Source organism: Elephantulus edwardii, unplaced genomic scaffold (genome assembly GCF_000299155.1).
Source record: "Elephantulus edwardii isolate Elephantulus edwardi_28Jun2011 unplaced genomic scaffold, EleEdw1.0 scaffold00283, whole genome shotgun sequence".
Classification (NCBI taxonomy): domain Eukaryota; kingdom Metazoa; phylum Chordata; class Mammalia; order Macroscelidea; family Macroscelididae; genus Elephantulus; species Elephantulus edwardii.
In genome coordinates this window covers 1,320,475-1,342,203 of record NW_006400033.1, presented here as the reverse complement: position 1 = coordinate 1,342,203, position 21,729 = coordinate 1,320,475, and the positions used below count along the sequence as shown (strand labels likewise).

General features: G+C 52.3%; 1 protein-coding gene across 1 annotated transcript; it reads left to right on the top strand.

The window, feature by feature from the left end:
• Nucleotides 1–8,387: 8,387 nt before the first annotated feature.
• ATOH8 (atonal homolog 8 (Drosophila)) lies at nucleotides 8,388–19,209 on the top strand. Its single transcript, XM_006900388.1, has 3 exons — nucleotides 8,388–9,107; nucleotides 17,705–17,896; nucleotides 19,120–19,209. The coding sequence occupies exons 1-3, from the start codon at nucleotides 8,388–8,390 to the stop codon at nucleotides 19,207–19,209; spliced, it is 1,002 nt and encodes a 333-aa protein (XP_006900450.1).
• Nucleotides 19,210–21,729: the final 2,520 nt, after the last annotated feature.

Genomic DNA, 21,729 nt, shown 5'->3' with positions numbered 1-21,729 from the left:
TGGACAAGATTTAAAAAGGTCAGTCATCAAAACCAATTCATAGCTGACCCTCTTGCTGGTTTCTAAGTCTGTAAATTAATTGTCCAGGAGGAGATTGTCCCTCTTTTTCTCTCTAAGCAGTTGATGGTTTCAAACTCTTTCTTTTTGGGTTGACAGCACAACTCCTTACCACTATGCCACCAGAGCTCCCTTGTGGAGAGGACAAGAAAGGGCTAAGAACTGCCTGTGCTGTACTGACCTTCTGAGGGTGGACACTGCACCGGGCTCCTTCATGGGGCTTGGCTCAGCTATGCCTCTGTCAAATGACTAAATGAATATTCAGTTGATCAGGATGGAAGCCTCAAAGCCAGAAGAAGAGGAGATTCGTCACAGCCACCAGTTGTCAAGGGTCAGGGCAGCTGCCCTTCTGTGTCCACTGGCTCCTTTTGTCAGAATAACTGAGCAGGCTCTGGTCCAAACTGAGGAGTGGGATTAATTCATTCAACAAACATTTATTGTTGAGCAGTGGCTATTCTAGAAGCTGGGTTAACAGCCCTCGTGGAGTGGAGCGGTAAGTAATAAACACAGACCAGCAACAGACACAGCAGGTCAGATGACGGTAAGTGATGTGGAGAAGAACAAAACAGGCAAGAGGTGGAAGGCATTAGAGGGGAGTGGTCAGAGACAGCCTTGCTGGGAAGGTGACACAGATGTCTGAAAGGAATGGAGTGAGCTGAGAGGCTCCTTGGGCACAAAGCCTTTCAGGCAAAGGAACATCCAGTGCAGAGGGCCTGGAGCTAGGAGCCTGCCTGGTGGGTTTAAGGAGTAGGACAGAATGAATGGGGTGGGGAAGACTTGAGGGGATGAGGGGATGAAGTCAGAGAGGAAATGGGGGACCAGATGTTGATTTTGGCTCTGATTCTAATGCTGCATTACAAACCACCCTGAATGTGGTGTTTTAGCACAATCCTCCTTTCTCGTGGTTCTGGGAGCTGGCTGAGCTCGGCTGAGGGTTCCTTCCTGGGGTGGTATTATGTGGTGGCACAGGCTGGGGGTGTCTGAGGGCTCCCTGGTGAGCTGGACAGAAGGCCTTCTTCACTCACATGTCCAGCCCCTGAGAAGAACCTGGGCTTCTCAACGGGGCAGGAGGTGGAAACACAGACTTAGTAAGAGTGAGGCCTGGAACTGGCAGTGCCACTTCTGCAGCCACTGACCAAGGCAGGTTGGAATAACCCGGGGTGGGAAGGGGTGGTGGAGGAGAAGACATCGTCCTCACACACACACACAAGGAGAAAAGAGATCATGACAGATGCAGCTGAGGAAACAAGGAAGCCAATGGGGTGCCGTTAGCAAAGGGATGACAGAGTCTGGTCTACAGTGAATAAGGATGTCAGGAGAATTGATGACTTTGAGCTGTGGTGTTGGAGAAGCATACTGAACATCCCATGGATGGTCAAGAGAACAAACAAGTCTATCTTGGTTGAAGTGCAACCAGGCTACTTCTTAGAGGCAAGGATGGTAAAACTTGGTCTCACATAACCTGGGCATGCTGTCAGGAGGGACTAGTCCTCGGAAAAAAGACATCCTTCTGGGAAAAGCAGAGGGTCAGAGAAAGACCCTCAGCAAGATGGATTGACAGACACAGTGACTTTAACAATGGGGGTCGAACATATCAGAGATGGTGTGGATGACGTGGGATAGGGCAAGGTTCAGATCTGCTGTTTATAGAGTCGCTATGAGCCATGGTTCACTTGATGTTACCAAACAACAACGTGTCTTGACAGGTTGCCCGCCTGCCCATCACACCACGCACCTTCAGTTACTTAGGGGTGGCAACATCCTGACTGTTTGCTCCCACCTTCTCCCCCTTCTCTCTCTCTCACTGAACAACACTAAGCCCTGCTCCAGGGACCTTGCATTAGCAGGGGAGTCTGATCCTCCGCAGAGGATGCCAATGCTGAGAAGGTGCATCCCACCAGGTCTCAAAAAGCTGGAAGTTCTCCCCCCTTTTCGCCCCCAGTGTCCTCATCCTTCCCTGTCCTACCCCCCAAGACTCTCAATTGTCTGTTAGTTGGTCACTTCAAGAGAGGAAATCAGAGACAAGACTAGAGAGCATCTCCTGAGGGCTTCCTACTGGGTTGTCCCTGAGGAGAAGCCTCTGGACACATGGTGAACGTGTGGCAAGGTGACTAGGAGGTGGAGGAACTTGGGGTCCCGGGAGCTCACCATATACTACGTGAACCTTTCTGCTTCTCCACTGGGGAGAAGCCAGTGGTTGCAGGCTCAAGTCCATAGTTTTCTGTCTCCACCAGGAGGCTCCCTGCTGGCAGTCTAGCTCCTGCTCTTGTTCCCCTTCTCTCTGAGTGGCACACTCACTTTGGAATAATTGGAACAGCCAGATAGAGGGACTCCTGATTCAGGAATGCAGACCTTCATGGAGCAGGTATTCGAGACTCCATCTCATCAGGCCTAGAAGACACAGCCATTGGGTGCCACCCCGGAATAAGGGTCCCATCCTCTCATGTGACTGTGTGAGCACCAAGGACTTCTAGGGAGCATTGTGATGAGATCTGAGATCTGGGGGCAGGGGAAGGCTCCATATACTCCGAGTGCTCCACTATCCCAAGATGGCACCCCTGCCAGCTGACAGGGACCTGGCCAGGAGAGGCCAGTGGCCTCAGCTGAGAGGTGGCCCATTCATGCTGATAGCAAAGTCTGTCCAAAAGGCCAAGGTCGAGACCCTGTGGTCCCAGCCTTGGGTGCTGCTTGCAACCCTAGGGGACTCGGCTACCACTTCCCCAGAGACCAGCTGTGCTGTTCTTAGGAGTGAGTGAAGCATAATTGCTGAAAGATTGAGCTTTTGGGCCAGTCTTTCTAGGTTCAAGTCTCACATCTGCCATTTTCTTTATGTTTGCAAATTTCCTCTTGCAAAATCGGTTTATTTCCTTAGGTTATTAAAAGGATTTAGTAAAAGTCTGTAATGGTAGCAATTACATATGTCTAACTTTCAACGAGATGTATTGACACAGTGACAGTAACAATGGGTTTGAGCATATCCGAGACAGCGAGGACAGCACGGGATGGGGCAAGCTTCAGGCCTGCTGCTCAGCGCCACTGTGAGCCGAGGTCGACTGGACGGCACCTAACAATGACTACTTTGAAGCATCTGTTCCCAATTGCCTGAGTCCCAGTCTCCTGACTGCCTTTTCCTTTCCCAGCTTCATTTCCATCCCCTGGAGCAGTCATCCAGGGATGCTGGACCTTCCAGCGGCACCATTGTGCTAGCCCAGGGCAATCTCAAACTGTAGGTCCAGTGGGGGAGTGTTTTGAAGGTTGTTGGGACGTGTTGTCCTTGTTAACTGGAGTTGGCTCTAACTCATAGTGACTCCTCATGGACAATGCAAAAAAGTGTTCCCTGCCCCTGTGCTACCCCATGATGGATGCTTTGCTCGTATCCATTGCTCTAGCTATTGAGTCTGTCTGTCTCATTGAAAGTTTCCCATATTCTTACTGCTTTCTTTATCAGACATGTGGTTCTTTTTTACTGATTGGTGTGTCCTCTGATGATGTGTCCAAAGTAAGCAAGCCAAAGCCTTGCTATTCTAACTTCTACTTCTGATTGTGTTTCTTAAAAGTTGTATGTTGACAGTCTGGGGAGTATTTGGTATCCTTCACTAACACCACAATTCAAATGTATCGACTCTTCTCAGGCTTAACCTTTGCATTATTCAGCTTTTGCAAGCATGTAAGGTGACTGAAAGACTATGGCTTGGGTCAGACGCACCTTAGTCATGAAAAAGTAAAATGTTTTTGAAAATGTAAAAAGAGGTCTTTTTAAGTTGTTTGGTGGTTTCTTGATTCCTGCTTCCATGGGCCTTGATTGCAGATGCAAGTAGAACGGAGCTGCTGACAACTTCAGTGTCTCCCTCATTTCTCATCTTATTACTTACTGGTCCATTTGGGAAGACCCCATTTCCTTTTGGCTCAGGTGTAGTCCATATTGAAGCCCTTGACCTTCGTCGGTAAGTGCTTCAGGTCTCCTTTGTTTTCAGCAGGAGGATGTGTCATCTGCATATTCAGGCTGTTTAATGACTTTCCCTCCACTTCTGACCCCCACATACTTTGTTGCATAGTACGAACTCTCTGATTATGTGCCCAGTGCACAGGATGAGTGGGTAAGGCAGAAGCATACAAGCTTTCTGCTCACCTTTCCCAGTGTTAAACTACACAGTTTGACCAGTGTCACCGTGGCGTGTTTGAGCAGTTTCCCCTTGATCCATGTACAGGTTCCACATGAGCACAATTAAGTGTCTTGAATTTCTATCCTTTATAAAGTATCCATAATTTGTTAGGATCTACTAAGTTGAATATCTTTACATAATTGGTGAAACTCAGTAGACAAATTTCCAGTGTTCTCTGTTTTCAGCTAAGATTCATCTGACACCAGCAGGGCTATTTCTTACTTGATGTCCTCTCCTGACTCCAGTGTGAATGTCTTCTTGTTCCTTGTGGCTTTGTGGATGGATTAGGTTTTTAATTAAGCTAGAACATGAGTTTTCTTGGGATGCCTGCATTGTCCTGTCCCAACGAGCAGAGATTGAGATTGTTAACAATTTTAGCTTGCTTGGTTCCATGACCAACACTCTTGGCACCAGCAGTCAGGAATTTTAAAGATGGATTGCACTGGGAAAATGTGCCGTCAGGGACCTCTCCAGAGTACTTAAGAGCAACTTTGTGAGTCTAGACAATAAGATGTGCCTGATCCACGCCATGGTCTTTGCAATTACTGGTTATGCATTAGAGAGCTGGACAGTAGCTGAGGATAGAAGAATTGATGCTTTTGAGTCGTGGTGCTAGAGAAGAGTAATAAACATACCTTGGACCGCTAAGAGAACAAATAGGTCTGTCCTGGAGAGGGTGAGACCAAGCTGCTCCTTAGAGACTAGAATTTTGAAGCTCCATCTCACATACTTTTGGCATGTTGCCAGGAGGAACCTGTCCTTGGAGAGAGATATCATGTTTGAAAGGATGGAGGGACAGAACAAGAGAGGAAGGCCCAGGATGAGATGGATTGACTCCGTAATCCGGGTAATGAGGGCAGGTGTGCCTGAGCCAGTGAGACTGGCTCAGGATAGGATAGAGTTCAGAGCTGTTGTACATGGAGTTGATATGAGTTGCAGGTGACAGCACATAACGACAAGTCAAGAGAATGGACTTCTCATATCCCCAAGAACCTTTTTATCCTGACAACTGTACAAACTCTTGAAATCAGGATTAATGTCCAGGCAGAGGCACTATTCCCTACTCCAAAATCAGCAAGCTCTCCGTGAGGACACAGTTGTGTTGTGTGCAGGCGATGCACTGATTCACCACCAGGGGGCGCTGCTCAGCTGGACAGAGGGGAAAAGCCTCCAAACTCAAACCTGCTGCTGACCAGTGTATGGATTTCAACTGATAGCTGGGACCACCAAGTTTCAAGGCATCCTTATGGGAGCAGACTGCCATACCTTTCCTACGAAGAGCGGCCAGTGGGTTGGCAGACTTGAACCACCTTTTTTGTCATTAGAAGCTAGTTTTGGTTAACTACTGTGCTAACCAGGGCTCCTTTATCATCAGCTCTTGGGTGGTAGGGCAGGGCAGCTGCCTAGAGGGTGCAGATCTGCTGTCTGTCTGAGACAACAGGGTCCTTCCACACCATGGTCCTCTGGTTCACCCACACCCTGTCTCCTCCTGATGAAGAACGGCTGCTCATTCCACATCACGGGGAACAAGACGATGCCCCATAGAGAACCCAACCCCAGAGAGGGTGAGAGGCGGCTCCAGTCACACAGCTGATAAGCAGCAGTGCCAACTCCAGGGTCCTGACACTGAGCAGCAGGGAGAGGTGGTGGCACAATGAGGAGGTGAAGAGGGAGTGTTGCTGGGGCCTGAAGTTTGGGTCTGAGTCCCCCTCTAAATTCACACAGCAAGGCACAGCTGACATTCCTATCTCCACCACTTCTCACCCCCATGCACCTTAATGTCTTCTCTGATTTGGAGGAGCTGGCTGGGGTTTGATAATTAGAGTGTAGGAGGTCCTAAGTACTTTACCAAGATATTTAGTTTACCAGGAGTGCAAACCACCTCTTCAGGGACAATTGTCAGCCACGCCAGAGCCTTCCTCACACCTTACCCAGCCCTGGGGACCCAGCCTGCGGGTCCGATCCACCTGACTGCAGCAGGACCTGGTTGCAGCACTCACTGGGACGCTGAAGCCACCCTGCTATTGTGTTGGCATCAGGCCAGGTGGGGTGCATCCTGGCTCATTTAATCCTCATAGCCAACCTATCAGGCACGTGGCCATTCTTTCCATCCTACAAGGGAGAAGACTCTGTCCTGTGCAAGGGGGACATGTTTTCCCACTCCACTGCCACCGACAGGCTCCCAGGGATAAGACTCCAGCTGTTGCTGGGGGCTCAGGTTTCTGGAGAGCAGAATATAAAGGACTTGAGAGCTGGATGTCCTTCACTGAAGGGTTCCCAGGCACTGACTTGGTGCCAGGCTCCTGTAGACAGAGAGGAAGGAAACAGCTGGTCTTTCAGGAACTCAGGTCCAGGGGACCTGACAGGTGTGCAGTCAAGGTTAAACTGCAGCCGTGAGCATGCGTGGGAGCCAGCAAGGGCAGCCGAGGGAGGCTGAGGGAATCTGCAAGGGACACTGGCTGGTGTTTCCAATAGCTCTGCAGAGATACTTTTGAGCAAGGCTGGTGTATTAGCCTTGGAGAAACAGCAGGATAAAGTAGGTGTCCATAGAGAGGGTGTGCTGGAAAGCACATGCTCTATGATGCTCAGGCCTGTCTTGGTGGAAAAAATGAGGCTCAACATTTACTGTCATCATGAGATCTATGTGTGTACAGGCACCCGGTATTCTCAGCTGGCTACGGGCTTGGCTGCAAATGAAAGGCCAGTGGTTTGAATCCACCACAGTCCGGGGGGGAGAAAGACATGGAGATGGGTTTCTGGCAAGGTCTGTGGGGACCTGACCGGGCAGCTCTCTCTGTTCTCTAGTCACTTTAAATGGACAGCCCTGTGTGGGGTCGCAGCAGGTGGCAGTGGTGGGGGACAGGACGGTGGGTTTCTGGTGGAGATGTGCTTGACTTCATTCCAGAATCTTTCAGATGGAAGGGATGGGGCACTGCCCAGGGGCCTGACTTCCACGCTTTGCTGTTTACAGCGCAAAACTTTCAGCTGGTGTGCACATACTTATTTGATTGTTGGGACAACTTTGGAAGCAAGGTTTGGCCATCACTTCCATCTTAGATAGGAGAGGGGACACAGAGTGGCTAAGTGACTCATTTAAGGCTACTTACTCGTGTTCTGAGCCTGGGAAGTTTGTTCCTAGAGGTGAACTTGTTGGTCTGTATTCATAATAACGACTGCAGCATACTCTACCTTATGTGTAGACTACCTTATGTGTGACTTCAACCCAACATCTTCCGCTATTATGCTCTGTATGCTTCCTAAGGGTGAGTCTGACAGTCTGGTTTGCAGTGGACGACTCTAGATGGCAAGGATGCAGGGCTCCAGTGAATTCAGAGCTCCTACTTGACCCTTGGTGACCTTGAGGAAAGGTCAGCTCCTAGTCGCCTAAGCTCTCCCGCCTAAGCTCCTGGAGACAGATGGTGCTAGGCTGCCAAACCACGAAAGGGCACGAGGTTCGCCAGGTAACTGACCCTGGCAGGAGAAAGGTGGACAGGAAGGTGCCGGATTGGAGAAGGCGCATGGAGAGGGCTCAGCTCTTATTTGGGTAAGGGTCACTGCGCTCCCAAGCCAAGCGGCCTGCAGGGAGCGGGCTGTCCCCGGGAGAGCGACCGACACTGATTTGAGCAGGGGGTGGGAGGGAACGTGAAGGAGGCAGGTTCTGGGAAGGGGCGGTGGGGGTAGGTGGTAGAGCACGCGGACAAAGGAGGCGGCCCGCAGCCCAGCTGTTTTGAAAAGTGCTTCCTGTTTCTTTAAAGGCGCTCTCGGCGGGGCGGCCGGGCTGGGGAGCCGGCGGGCCGGAGCTGCCTCTTCTCTGGCGGCACTGACTGATCTCACGGACTGGGCTTCGGTGTAAACTGAGGCTAAACAAACACAGATGGAGCGCAGCGGGCGTTCTGCAGAAATGCTGGCAGCGCGGTAGCGACTTCAGATGACACCGTGAGCGCGTCGGGAGCGGACAGCCCGGCGGCTTCACGGAGCCGGAGGCGCAGCTGCCCGGGGCGTGGGGAGAAAGGGAGTGAGGGAGAGAGGGAGGGAGGGCGGAGGGAGGAGGGGAGAGTCGGAGCCAGAGCGAGCCGGAGCCGAGACTGCGCGGCGCTGAGCTGCCGGCACAGCCTGCGCGGCGCGCGTCCGCCCGGCCCCACGCCCCTGCCCCGCGCTGCCCGCAGCATGAAGCACATCCCGGTCCTCGAGGACGGGCCCTGGAAGACCGTGTGCGTGAAGGAGCTGAACGGCCTCAAGAAGCTCAAGAGGAAAGGCAAAGAGCCGGCGCGGCGCACCATCGGCTATAAAACTTTCCGAGTGGACTTGCAAGTACCCGAGCCCTGCGTCGCCACCACCAACGGGCTGCGGGACAGGACCCAGCCGCGGCAGTCGGCTCCGGCCCCAGTGCCCGCCCCAGTGGCGCCAGCCGTGCTCCCTGGTGGGGGCGCGGACACTGCAGGGGAGTGCGGGGTGCTGGACGCGCGGAAGCGTGGCTTCACGCTGGGCGCGGTGGGGCCGGGACTCCCCACGCCCCCTCCGCCTCCCGCGCCCCAGAGCCAGGCGTCAAGGGCTCTGGAGGCGCAGCCCTGTCGGGAGCAAGGCCTGCGTCCCCGCATCTTCCTGTGCGCGACTCCCGCGCGCCCAGCGCCCCCTGAGCCCCCAGCGCCCTCTGCACGCCCCGCGCCCTCCGCTCGCCCCGGGGAAAGTTCCTACTCATCAATTTCACACGTAATTTACAATAACCACCCGGATTCCTCTGCGTCGCCTAGGAAACGGCCGGGCGAGGCGACCGCCGCCTCCTCGGAGATCAAAGCCCTGCAGCAGACCCGGCGGCTCCTGGCGAACGCCCGCGAGCGGACGCGCGTGCACACCATCAGCGCGGCCTTCGAGGCGCTCAGGAAGCAGGTACTCGCTCCCGCCGCGCACCCTCGCCGAGAAGGGGGCAGGCGGCGAACTGGGGGCACGAGGGCGCGGGGGTCAGGGCGCGGGTGGAGGTGGGTGGTTAAGACAAGCTCTTTCCTACCGCTGGGGTCCCAGAGCTAGGGCGGGCCCGGGGCCGTGGCTTTGACCCTAGCATTGGCATGGTTTTTGTTTGCAAAATGGACCTGAGGGTTTGAGATCGATAGCTGTGGGTTTGTCTGGCACTCCCAGAGTGGCCTGGCTGTGCGCTTGGTTTCAGCCATAGCTCACTCCTATGACAACGGGAATTTGTTTCCTGAATTCCCCTTGGCGCATTGGAGAGGCTATGTGGGAATGCCTCGCGTCGGGAAGGAAGGGTTGAGTTTTCCCTGCGGCCTCCAGATCTTCCCTGTCTAGTGATGGTGGACGGGGATGCTGAGGGAACACAACGTTCTCTAGTCACCTGGAGCCCGCCAACCCTCTCCAGATCCCTGCATCCAGCAGAGAAGTGCGCTCACAAGTCGCTTCTGGGCGCTGCACTTGAGCTCTGGCATTCTCAGGAACAGAAGTAGGAGCCTGCGGCCAGCCCTCCGGCGACCTCAGGGAATTGGCTGGTGGGAGTCTCCTCTCTTTGCTGCCCACCACTCTGGGAAGAGGGAGGACAGACTGCTGAGTAGCCTGGGGCAGCTCGAGAGCATCAGGGCTTCTCCGTTTGGAGCTGGTGACATGAAACAGTGTCCCTTCTTGGGACAAGGAGAAGAATACTTGCCTGAGAATTACTTATGGATGCCTACCTATCAGACAGGCTGAGAAAATGTTGCTGGATGTGAGGTCTGAGTGCTCTGAGGATGCAGCTGTGTGACTTAGGGGATACTGCTAAACCTCTCTGGGCTTTAGCCAACCACACCACTTTTCAGAAATAACTGTCTTCTTCCTCCTAGCGGCCGGAGTGGGGAGATAAAGACTGTGTGCATCCCTGGGAAATGAACTAAACCCCAGGGGGTGAAGAAGCCCTTTGATTTTTGAGGTGTCACTTGCCTTGATTTGGGTGCTTGGATGACAAGGTCAGGTTGGACAGGCCAGGCTGGAAGACCCGTTAACAGCCACACTGGCTTGGATATGGGTAGTTGGCCAAGTGGACCAGGCAGTCCACCCTGGGATAGTGACTTGTGTCTGAATGTCCCCAGAGAGGGTGACACCCTGTGAAAAGGCCTGCCACAAATGATGACAGAAGAGCAGAGAGGTCTGTTTGCTTGCTCACTTTCAATTAGGGGAACCCCTCCCTGACTTAGGAGGCCAAGTCTGTGGAGTCTCCCAGCTGAGGGGTGATGGGGCTGGTGGGCAGCAGGAAGGACATGCAGGATGGTAGAGCTGCTGGCTGATGGGACTATAGGATGGCGGGCAGGGCTGGCACCTGGGGCTCCTTATCCCCACCAGCTGCCTCTTTCCATTCCCCTGTGAGATGTTCATGGTCTGACCATTCTACTGCATCTCATTGGTCTGCTGGCTTTCCCTTCTTTGTAAAATAAGTTCTAGTTGATCCTAACAGCCTCTCTGCCATGCTCAGACTGAGAGTGACCATGGCACCTGGCTGTCACTCAACCATTGCATGGAATGGGAAATCGAAGTCTAGAGAAGGAAGATATGTCCAGAATGACCAATGGGCTAGGGAGATGTCAGCAGTTTCTGGCAGGCCTGTCTGGCCGAGTGCATCTGGATTTGCTTCTCTGAGTGGCACAGCTCTGGCTTAGTGACTTGCAGAGGTGTGTGTGTGGGTGTGGCCGGCACGCCAAGGGGAGGTGATAATTCTGGCCTCCTTTTGATTCCTTCTTTCTCATGAGGAAGTTCCTGTATCAGAGGATAAGGTCTGGTCTGTGTGTCTAAACAGAAGACAAGGCCACCTACTCACACGGTGAAGGGGATGTGTGTGTGTGTGTGTGTGTCTCACACACGCTGTTGTCAGAATGCTGTGGGCACTAGCCTGCCATCTGAGAGGGAAAGGCCCCTCCTTGACCATAGGGCCAGGGGAGCCAAGGCCACGCCCACAGCACCCCACCTCATCACACCAGCATCTGCACATCAGGAGAGCCCTGGGGCTCTGGAAGAAGCCAGTTAGTTCTCTGACTCTCAGCTTCCTCATGTACAAAAGGAAGCCAGCCTGCTTGAGGCCAGGATCTAGGCTTAGAACAATCAGCTTGAATAGGTCTTTTGGGAAAGGAGGACCATTGGCTGTGCCCAAATTGGGTCTTAGCTGATGTGACATCAGGTTGGGGCCTGGGACTGTGCCCTGGTCAGAAGATTTGCTCCCCTGCTGCAGTGACAGGGGCCCTGTATCGGAGTCCAGCAGCCGACTTTGTGGCCTCTGCTGCCCTGTCCATGTGGCCACCTGATCAGGCCCTGGCTCCAGCCTCTGCTGAGGTGGTTGTGTGCTGCTGCTGCTTTGCAGAAAGGGTAGGAGGGGTGGAAAGAGGGTACAGTTCTTACACGGTATCCTCAGGGCCGGGCAAGGCTCTCCACAGATGGGAAATAGGTAAACTTTAAGCATCTCAGTAATAAGCATAGAAACTACCGTCCATTAGATGCCTACTTTGTGCCAGGCACTGTGCTGAACATGCTATGCTTGATAGTTCATATAATGAAAGAGAACACTATTTGTCATCTCTCCTCCGTTTCACAGGTGGTAAAACCGAGGTTCAGAAAGCTCATGTAAACTGGTTAAGGTCTGGCAGCCTTGCATTTCTGGCCTTGCATTTCATCAGGTTGATGGTGCTGACCCTTCATAACCAGCACTGCTGTGTGCCACGGTCACTCTTAGAGCCTGGCTTTGAACCAGGGTCAGTGTCTCCTTCCAATGCCCAGGCTCATGTCCAATCTGCTCCTCAGCCCATGTCACAATGTGGAGCCGTCCATCATGGCACGAGGCAGCCAGACAGGCTTAGGAAGACAGTCTCCGGAGCCTCCTATCCACTTTGCAGTAGTATGTGTTGGGGAGAGACCCTCAGATCTGGGGTTGGAGGTGAGCAGCAGCAGGGGCTGGTGTAGAGAGGGTGTGGGCAAAGGGTGAAGCCATCAGAGGTTGCTCATCCTGTAGAGCAGCTGGGGAATTTGAACAACGTGTCTTTGGGATTGCGGCACAGTTTCTAACACTAGGCCACCAGAGCTCCCCTATAGTTAAAAAGACGACTACGTGGTTATTGTTAAGTGTCTTCAAGTTCACTACGACTCATGTTGTTGTTTGTTGTTAGGTCCTAGTGAGTCAAGGATGACTCTCAGTGACCCTGTGAACAACTGCTCTGAACCCTGTCCTCTCCTGTGCCGTCCTCACCATTTCTGACACACTCGAGCCCATTGCCACTGTCACTGTGTTAGTCCACCTGGTTGAGAGTCTTCCTCTCCTTTGCTGTCCCTCCACTTTTCCAGGCATTCCCTCTCCAAGGAATAACTGCTCTTACAACATGTCCAAAAATACGTGAGACAAACCTTTATCATCTTTGCTTCCGAGAAGCACTCTGGCTGCACCTTCTCCCAAACATACCTGTTTGTCTTTTTGGGCAGACCATGGGATGTTCAATACTCTTCTCCAACAGTACGACTCAGAGTGACCCTTGTGAACACAAGCTTGAGACCCTGCTGGATCCTGCGCCATCCTCACGGTCTTTGCTGAGCCCATTGCTGCGGTCACTGTGTCAGTCCATCTCGTTTTGTTGAGAGATGAATAGAGACATGTATTCAAACCCTAACCTCCACGCCCCCGCCAGCCTTCTGCTAGACACACAGGGTAGTCTGGCCCCAGCTCCCTGGAGGAAGGAAGGGGAGGGTTCTCCCAGTTCTTTGGGAGCGGCAGGTAATTTTCTCACTCTCTAGATGAGGAAACGGAGACTTAGAGTGGTGAAAAGCCTTGCCCCAAGTCTCACTGCCCATAGTACCTAGTATTCAGACAGCTTCCTCTGTTCCACCCTCCCTCTAGAACTGGGCCGTTGGACACCCACTTTGCATCCATCACCCCTGTGCGTCATTGGGCTGGGCTCTTGGGGGTAAGAATGTGTCTTGTGGGTCAGAGCACTTAGAGGATGTGGAGTTGTCCTTATGGGCGGGGGGGGGGGTAGTTAGGCTACTTAAAAGGGGCTTTTGGCCTCATTGTGGTGATGCTGGAGAAGAGTATTGAATATACCATGGGCTGCTAGGAGAAGAAATAGTTCGTCCTTGTTGTTGTTATGTGCTGTTGAGTCGTTTCCGACTCATAGCGACCCTATGCACAACAGCCCTAAACCCTGCTCTATCCTGCGCCAACCGCACCACCTCTGACACACCCATCCCGATTACCCCAGTCACCGAATCAATCCATCTCATAGAGGGTCTTCCCCTCCTGCGTTGTCCCTCAACCCTCCCAAGCATGATGTCCCTCTCCAAGGACCCGTCCCTCCTGGCAACATGTCCAAAGTATGTCAGACGAAGCCCCAGAATCCTTGCCTCCAAGGAGTAGCTTGGTTTAATCCTCTCCAAGATGAATCTGTTTGTTTTCCTGGCAGTCCATGGTACATTCAGTACCCTTCTCCAGCATCACAGCTCAAAAGCATCCACTCTCCTTTTGTCCTCCCTAGTCATTGTCCAACTCTCTGATGCATAACAAGCGATTGCAAATACCATGGCCTGTATCAGGCGCACCTTAGTCTCCAGAGAGACACTGTTGCTCCTCAGTACCTTAGAGAGGTCCCTAACAGCAGACTTTCCCATCGCGATACGCTTTTTGATTTCCTGACTGCTGGTGCCAAGAGTGTTGACTGTGGAGCCGAGCGAACTGAAGCTGTGAACACTCTCAATCTCTTTGTCATCCATCCTGATGCTGCCAATTGGTCCAGTGGTGAGAATCTTTGTCTTCTTGACATGGAGCCTTAGTCTATACTGAAGGCTGCAGTCCTTGACCCTTCGCAGCAAGTGCATGAGGTCCTCCTCAGTTTCAGCAAGCAGGGTTGTGTCATCTGCATAACGGAGATTGTTAATAGACCTTCCACCAATCCTGATGCCACAATTCTCCTCATAGAGCCCAGCCTCTCGGATAATCTGCTCTGCATACATGTTGAAAAGTTCGTCCTAGAGAGGTGAAATCATGCTGCTTCTTGGAGGGAAGGATTCTGAGGCTCTGTCTGATGTACTTTGGACACACTGTAAGGAGGAACCGACCAGTCATTGGAGAGGGATGTCGTGTTTGGGAGGGTGGAGGACAGCACAAGACAGGAAGACCTTCAAAAAGATGGATTGATTCACTGACTGGGGTAATGGGGGGTAGGTGTGTCAGAGACCATTTGGTTGGCTCAGGATAGAGCGAGGCCAGAGCTGTTGTACGTAGGGTCGCTTTGAGTCGCAGGTGACTTGACGATGCATAAAAAAAAAGCAACAAATAGTGCAGCTGCTGCTGGAGAACATGGTGACCATGTGTCTTCTTTGGGTGGTTTTGGGCCAGACAGGCTTCTGTCTTCAACTAGGTCTTACTTAGCAGGTTTTCTACAGGTGGGTTTTTTTTTCATTTGTGCATGAGATAATATGCTTTATTTGAGGGAAAATGCTAAATGAGCTAATACTCCCTCTAAACCATTGTCACCAGCTTTCTTAGACCTGGAGCTTGACAGAAGTAGTAGGACAGAGTGACAATTTGAAACAAATGCCTAGAACCTGGCATTTTGACCTTGGACTCATTTCTTGCTCTATGACCTCCAGTGTCCCTCGATCCCAGGTGCAGACTCATCCCAAGATCCCTGCACCAGGCAGGAAAGCCAGCTATTAGGTGCTGAGGGCTCAACAGCTGGGACTTTAAAGGACCCTCCCTGGCATCTCCTCTGCAGAACAGTGCTTGGCCTCTGGGAGGAGCTGGGTCTGCCCCCAGGCCTCCATCAGCTGAGACCCTCCCCTGACCCAGGGCTACCGGGAACTGAGGTCCCACAGACTTTGTTTGTTCAGGCTGATAAAGGGTACAGAGAGCAGGCGGAGAGGATTCTGTGCACTCTGGTTGGGAATATGCACTATGTGTTGTCCTGCCAGCTTTTCTTGGACGAGCGTGGAGCTGCGGGCAGGGCTTGGAGCTGGAGGTGGAGTGGGGGAAGGTAGGGCTGCCCATCTGTGGGTCACCTCTTAGAGTCTGGGACAGGGTTACCACCCCTCTGTGTATAGAGGCTAGACCTTCCTTCAAAGACACTCTGGATGAGCTTAAACCACAAACCTTTTGGTTAATAGTTCAGTGCTTAAACACTAGGACACAGTGCTAGTCCCACCTAGGGACTCCTTCTTTGGCTGCCTGCGAGTAAGCTTGCCTCTGGCCTGAGTGCTCATCTGTTCTCAGTCTCTTTCCCTTCCCCTTAGGTGACTGGCTCCAGACTTCATGCATATCCTCCTCTCTAGAGTCTTCTTTGGGGACCTTCTGCAGCACCAACTGTAACAAGTATGCTGACTTGTGTGTGATACACATGCCATCTCCCCTAACCCTTGCCACCCTTTGAGGGCAGTTCTTTTATCAAGATACCTAGCAGACAGAGGTGCTGAAAGATTATGCAGCTTGCCCAAAGTTAGAGCCAGAAAGAGCTGGAGCATGGACTTGAAGCCAAATGACAAAAGCTGTGCGCAGTCAAGGACTGTGCCACGTGACAGATCCTGTGGGGCTGCTAACCTCATTCCTGGAGAGAGGTGCTTCTAGAGTTGCTGGGTGAAGATGGAGGGATTCCATTCATTCGTTCATTCATTCATTCATTCCACCCTTGATGGGGCAGCCTGGTGCTCTGCTCTGTCTCCAGGGCTGTCCTCAAGGCTGACAGCAGATTCTGATCACTGAGTGAGACATGAGATGGACGCCAAGGAGAGAATGAGGTGCTGCCCAAGCCCTGCTGACAACAGGTTCCTGCCAGATTCAGAGGCAGCAGCTCAGGGAAGATCCTCAACAGTCACTTTCAACGGGAACATGCTGAGCACCCCCAAGCTGAGCCGACTGTTCCCTGCACGCTTCATCCAGTATCACAAAAGGGAGTTTCAGCCTTAATGCTGCTGGCATTTTGGATTGGATGGGGGTTACCTGTGCACTGTAGAATGCTTGTTTCCTTCCTGGTCAGCAGACACCACCAGACATTGCTAACTGTCCCATGAGGGACCAAACAGCCCAGTTGAGAGCCACTGCCAGTTCCTGCTCGTAGTGACTCTCGTTTAAGAGGAGACAGCTCATCTTTCTCGCTCAGAGCAGCTGGTGGATTCAAACTACAGACCTGCTGGTTAGCAGCCCAACATGGAATGCACTGCGCCACCAGAGCTCCATCTGAGGGCATAGGTCGTTAGGTGCCATCAAGTCTTTTACAGTTTGTTGTGACCCGATGAGCAAAGCAACAGAACCTTGCCCTAGAATACACCATTCTCCCCATCTCGGATATGCTCAAGCCTATTGTTAGTGACTTCATCTGTCCGTCTTCTTGAGGGGTTTCTTCTTTTACTCTGACTCTCCACCTTTCCAAGCATGGTGTCTTTTTCTAAGGACTGACTCCTTCTGACAACATGCCTAAAGTATGTGAGATGAAATTTCACCATCTTTCCCTCTAAAAAATACTTTCTCCAAGACAAACTTGCTTTTTCATTTGGCAGCTCATGATATATTCAATTCTTCTCCAACACCACAATTCAAAAGCATTGATTTTTCTTCAGTCATCCTTAGTCATTGTCCAGCTTTCAGATGCACTGGAAGCAAAGGAAAAGACCATGACTTGGAGTGGGCACACCTTAGTCTTTAAAGTGACATCTTTGCTCTTTAGCACTTAGAAGAGGTCCTTGACAGCAGATTTGCCTAATGCAATATGTCTTTTGATTTCTTGATTGCTGATACCAGGTATGTTGACTGTGGATCTATAGTGAAGGGGAGGGTAAGAAAGAAAGCAGACTAACTATATGTGGGTGTTCTTCCCACTGAGCACTGAGATTTGCAGCCTTGCTTGTCCCCAGAGCCATAAGTGCCTGGGTCAAGATGTTACTGCATTTCCCTTCAGCATTTTTAGAGCTCTGGTGGCCTGGTTGGTAGGGAGTTGTCCTGCTAAGCTGATGATTGTGCCTCTCTGGTGGTTCAAGTCCACCAGCATCCCCAAGGAAGAAAAATGAGCAGTCTCCTCTCGTGTGACCTATAATCTCCAACAACCTTCTGGAGGGTCAGCTATGAGTCAGTTCTGACTCAATGGCGATTAGTTTGAGATCTTTACTATGAGTTCTCTGAGGCAGGGATCAAGTTATTAATTATTGGACTCTCAGCAAGCTGAAAGAACAGGCATCAGTGAAGGAGTGACAGAACGTCAGAGCTTAGAAATGCCCACATCCTCAGAGCGAGTCCTCCTCGGGGAAGGTGGAGAGGGCTGCCCTGGCAAGAGTCCCTGCACTGACTTGTGGGCAGGTGCTGATTCTCACTTTCCTCTCTTGAGAAGTGGGAATAGGGTGCCTGTGTGAATTTGTGGAGGGATGAGTGGAGATGATGTATGTGGAATCAGTAGGCAAGTCAGAGGACACAGGTAACTCAAGTCTGTCTGCTCACGTGGCCAGGCCCATTGGGGAGACCTCGTCCCTTCTGACGTCTTCTCCCCCACCCCCAGGTTCCATGCTACTCATACGGACAGAAGCTGTCCAAGCTGGCCATCCTGAGGATCGCCTGTAACTACATCCTGTCCCTGGCACGGCTGGCCGACCTGGACTACAGCGCGGACCGCAGTAACCTCAGCTTCTCAGAGTGTGTGCAGCGCTGCACCCGGACCCTGCAGGCTGAGGGCCGCGCCAAGAAACGCAAGGTGGGTGCCGGCTGACAGCAGCAGTTGCAGAACAGGGCAGGAACTTGGGGGTCCCCTGCACCCCAGAAGGACTAGAGAGGACGGTTTCTTAGAGGCTTGCCTGGCCCCCTCAGATAACATGGCCTCCTCCTAGGACTGGACTCTTGGATGGCAGGGGCCAGTCACCCGAAGCCTCTGGGCCTCATGTGATGAAAATTTTACTAAGGTCCTTGGTGACACAGTAGTTAAGCATTCAGTTGGACCCCAGCAGCCACTCCATGGGAGGGGCTGTGGCCGTGAGCATCTGTAAAGATTATGGCCTTGACAGAGTGGGGCAGCTCTGGCTGCCCTATGGGGTTGCTGCAAGTGAGAGTGGACTCAGAGATCATGTATTTTTTCCTCTTTTTTGTCATCTTTTCTGGCCTTACCTGCTCTGGTGCTGAATCTCCCACATGGCCCTTATAGATGCCACATTGAGGTGCGACTGCCCTAGACAGGCAGTGGCCTGCAGGAACCCTTTGATTTATGCTGGGAGAGTGACTGGCCTGTGGGCACCTTAGTGCATGAAAGCAGAGGGATGGTAACATGTTCACTCATTCTTTCTGGAGAGATCCCCCAAGCCCCAACCAGCAGTTGTACCTCTTACTGGACAGAAATACAAATATCTGGGCCCAGGGAGGGCCAGGTGGGAGAGCTCTCCTCCCAGCAAATGACCTGTCCTGCCTGAGGGCGTGTGGGAGGACACCTTGGGGTAAGTGGTGTTTGAGGGGGGCCGGCAGGGCAGTATTGATGTCAGCAGCCACAAGGCAGGGAGAGCAGCCTGCACAAAGCTCATGTGCTTGGAGACCGGGCAGGAAAGAAGGTGTAGGTGCTGCTGGGGTCCCCTTGGCCTGGGCCCCAGCACTCCTGGTCAGGGGTACATGTGGGCAGTGCCAGGAAGACTAATCCCATACTCTGACCCCTGCTCACAAGAGATTAGAAGGATAGAGCCAAGGATCAGACCCAGTTCACATCCCAGGTAGGGTGCCGGTCGAGTGAGGTGCCCAGGCAACAGAGGGCTGTGCTTGGAGGAGAGGGGGCTGTGTGACCTGAACACCCACATCCACTCTTGCGCTTCCTCCTCTCTGCCTGGCCTGGCACTCTTCCCCATCCCCAACCTTCATCTGTGACCTTCCCCTTCAGGTCCCCTTTGCAAGCAGGCATCACTCTGGGCTCTCCCGGTTTCTGGGCTCTCCTGACCGCAGGCTGGGGTGATCCTCCATGGGTTCCCAGACCTGCTCTGTCACTGCTGGTGCTGCTGCGCTGGGAAGAGAGATGAAATCCTGGAGCTGTGAGAGAGGACGTGCCACCGGCTGCTCACTGGGAGCCTTTCCTCTGCAAAGTGACGGGGCAAATTAAGGATGTGATTGATGGCTCTGTGCAGCATGCAGTGACAAAGGCGATCTGTAAACTCTCGGTGAACTTCCCTGGCATTCGGGCTGCTCAGGAGCCGTGGATGAGCTGGGAGGGCAGGGCCGTTCCTCCACATCACCCCTGCACTATTCACCGAGATCTCCCCTGGCCCGCCAGGAAAGAGTGTCCTGGACTGAGGAGAGCGCTGGAGTGGGGTGGGAATGCCAGTAAATACCAGCTTTTGGCTTCTCTTGGACTTACATCAAATCGGCACTGGCTGACCTTCCCCCCATTGCACAGTCACAGGAGTTGGCTGGCTGTAGTTACACATAGAGAAGAGCTCTGGGCTTGAGGCTTGACGCACCACTCATGAGCTGTGTAAGAGGGGGCCAGTTCCTTACCCTCTTCATGCCTCAGTTTCCTCCTCTTTAAAATGGGGTGGTTAAACACCCATCTTCAAGGCCCCCTTGAAGAGTAACCACCCTCAGGGTGATGCTTGGCCTTGAAGTTCGTCCTGGGACACTTCCTTGACTGGTGACGTTGCTGTGGTGGAGACTATGAGGACAGCGTGGGACAGACAGGGACTCTATCTGTGGTTCTTAGGGTTCCCATGAGTTAACAGTGTCTGACAACAGCAAAATGCTGGGAGTTCATCCCATGGTGCTTCCTTCTTCTTGTTGTTGATTACCTTCCAGTCGAGCACGACTCATAGTGACCGCATGAACAAAAGGCTTGAAGCCCCTCTATTATAACCATGAACATTTATCAAAGTTTATAGAGTTTCTGGAGGCATGTTATATAGGAAGTGGATGCGACTTCTGCTTCCAAACCTATAATAGTATGTTATTGTTTTTATATGCCACTGAGTCGCCTGCGATATATAGTGACCCCATGTATAGCAGCTCTGAACCTTTCCCTGTCCTGAGCCTGTCTCGCTAACTCTGACACCCAACCCCCATCGCCCCAGTTATTGTATCAATCCATCTCATCAGGGGTCTCCCTCTCCTGCACTGTCCGTCCACTCTTCTGAGCATCATGTCCTTCTCCAAGAACTAAGCTCTCCTGCCTGGCCATGTACTCAAAGTAAGTGAGATGGAGCTTCAGAATCCTAACCTCCAAGGAGAAATTTGGTTTCACCCTCTCCAAGACAGACTTACTTGTTTTCTTGGCAGTCCCTGGTATGTTCAAGACTCTTCTCCAGGCTTACCTGGTGAAATTGCCTTTGAGAGGCAGGTTTTAGATGGATGTGCTTTCCTCTCATCACTGCCCCTCATGCCTCCTAACTGCCTCCCCATCCCCTCAGCCCAGAGTTCCCTGGGACTGGGAGCTGCAATACAGGCTTCAGGTACTTCCTTTTCTCCTTAGAAGCCCTGGCCTGAGCTGGGACCCTGGGAAGAAGGATCTGGTTGGTCTTTGCACGAATGACCTTCCTGGTCTCACAGATCAGACTTTATCCATCATGACATATTTCCCATAAGAAAAACTCGAGACAAAGCAGCTGACCCTGCTCTGCCCAGGGGCACTGCTGACAGTAATCAGAGCTTTTTTCCAGAAAACAGCCCTATCCCCTTTTCAGTATAGTCTGTGTGGACAGTCAAGATTTGATCTGGCTCTTTTGCAAGCCTGGCCTTTGGTGTGTTCTTGGGTACTCAGCTTCTGTGTATCTGGTGGCTCTGGGCCTAGCACGCTCTGGGAGGTGGGGATGGGGTCTGTTCTGGTCAGATCCTTCTAGGCTTGCTTGCTTGCTTCCGGAGAACTGCAGTTTTACTGCCTGTCATCTCTCCTTCTGTCTGTCTTCTTCTCTGTCCTTTGCTTCTTCTTGTTGTTATGTATCATCAAATTGGGATCAACCCATAGCTGACCCTCTGGTGGGTTTTCAGAGGCAGTTAATCTCATGGGAGGAGATTGTTCATCTTTCTCCTGAGGAGCAGTTGGTGGACTTGAACTTTGTGCCTTTGGGACTGCAGTACGGCTTCTTGCCAACAGGCCACCAGAGCTCCTTACTGATGGAGGGGTTTTTTTTACTCCCTTTAAAAAAACTCACTCATTGCCATTGAGTCAGAACTGACTAATAACTGAGCCTCTGTTGGATTTCCAGCCTGTAAATCACACATGAGGAGATTGCCCATCTTTCTCCTGAGGAGCTTCTGGTGGGTTCACACTGCTAGAGAGGTGGTGCCTTGGCCTAGGCTACAAGAATGAGATTCTGAACGAACTTGGTCCACCTCCCTGGCTCAGCTTTTGCTCATCTCGGCCATACTTGCTAGGGTGAGGTTGGGGGACCCTCTATCACCTCCAACAGCAAGTCTTCCACTCTCGGCCCCCCAGGGCATGACTTGAGGGTTCAGATCCTCTTGGAAGGCCTGGTAATGCATTGTGGGATGGAGGCCGCCCAGCAGAGACGTGGGAGGAGGGGCAGGGCCCTGGAGAGCTGTCCTGACTCCGCTGGAGCAGGAAATAAT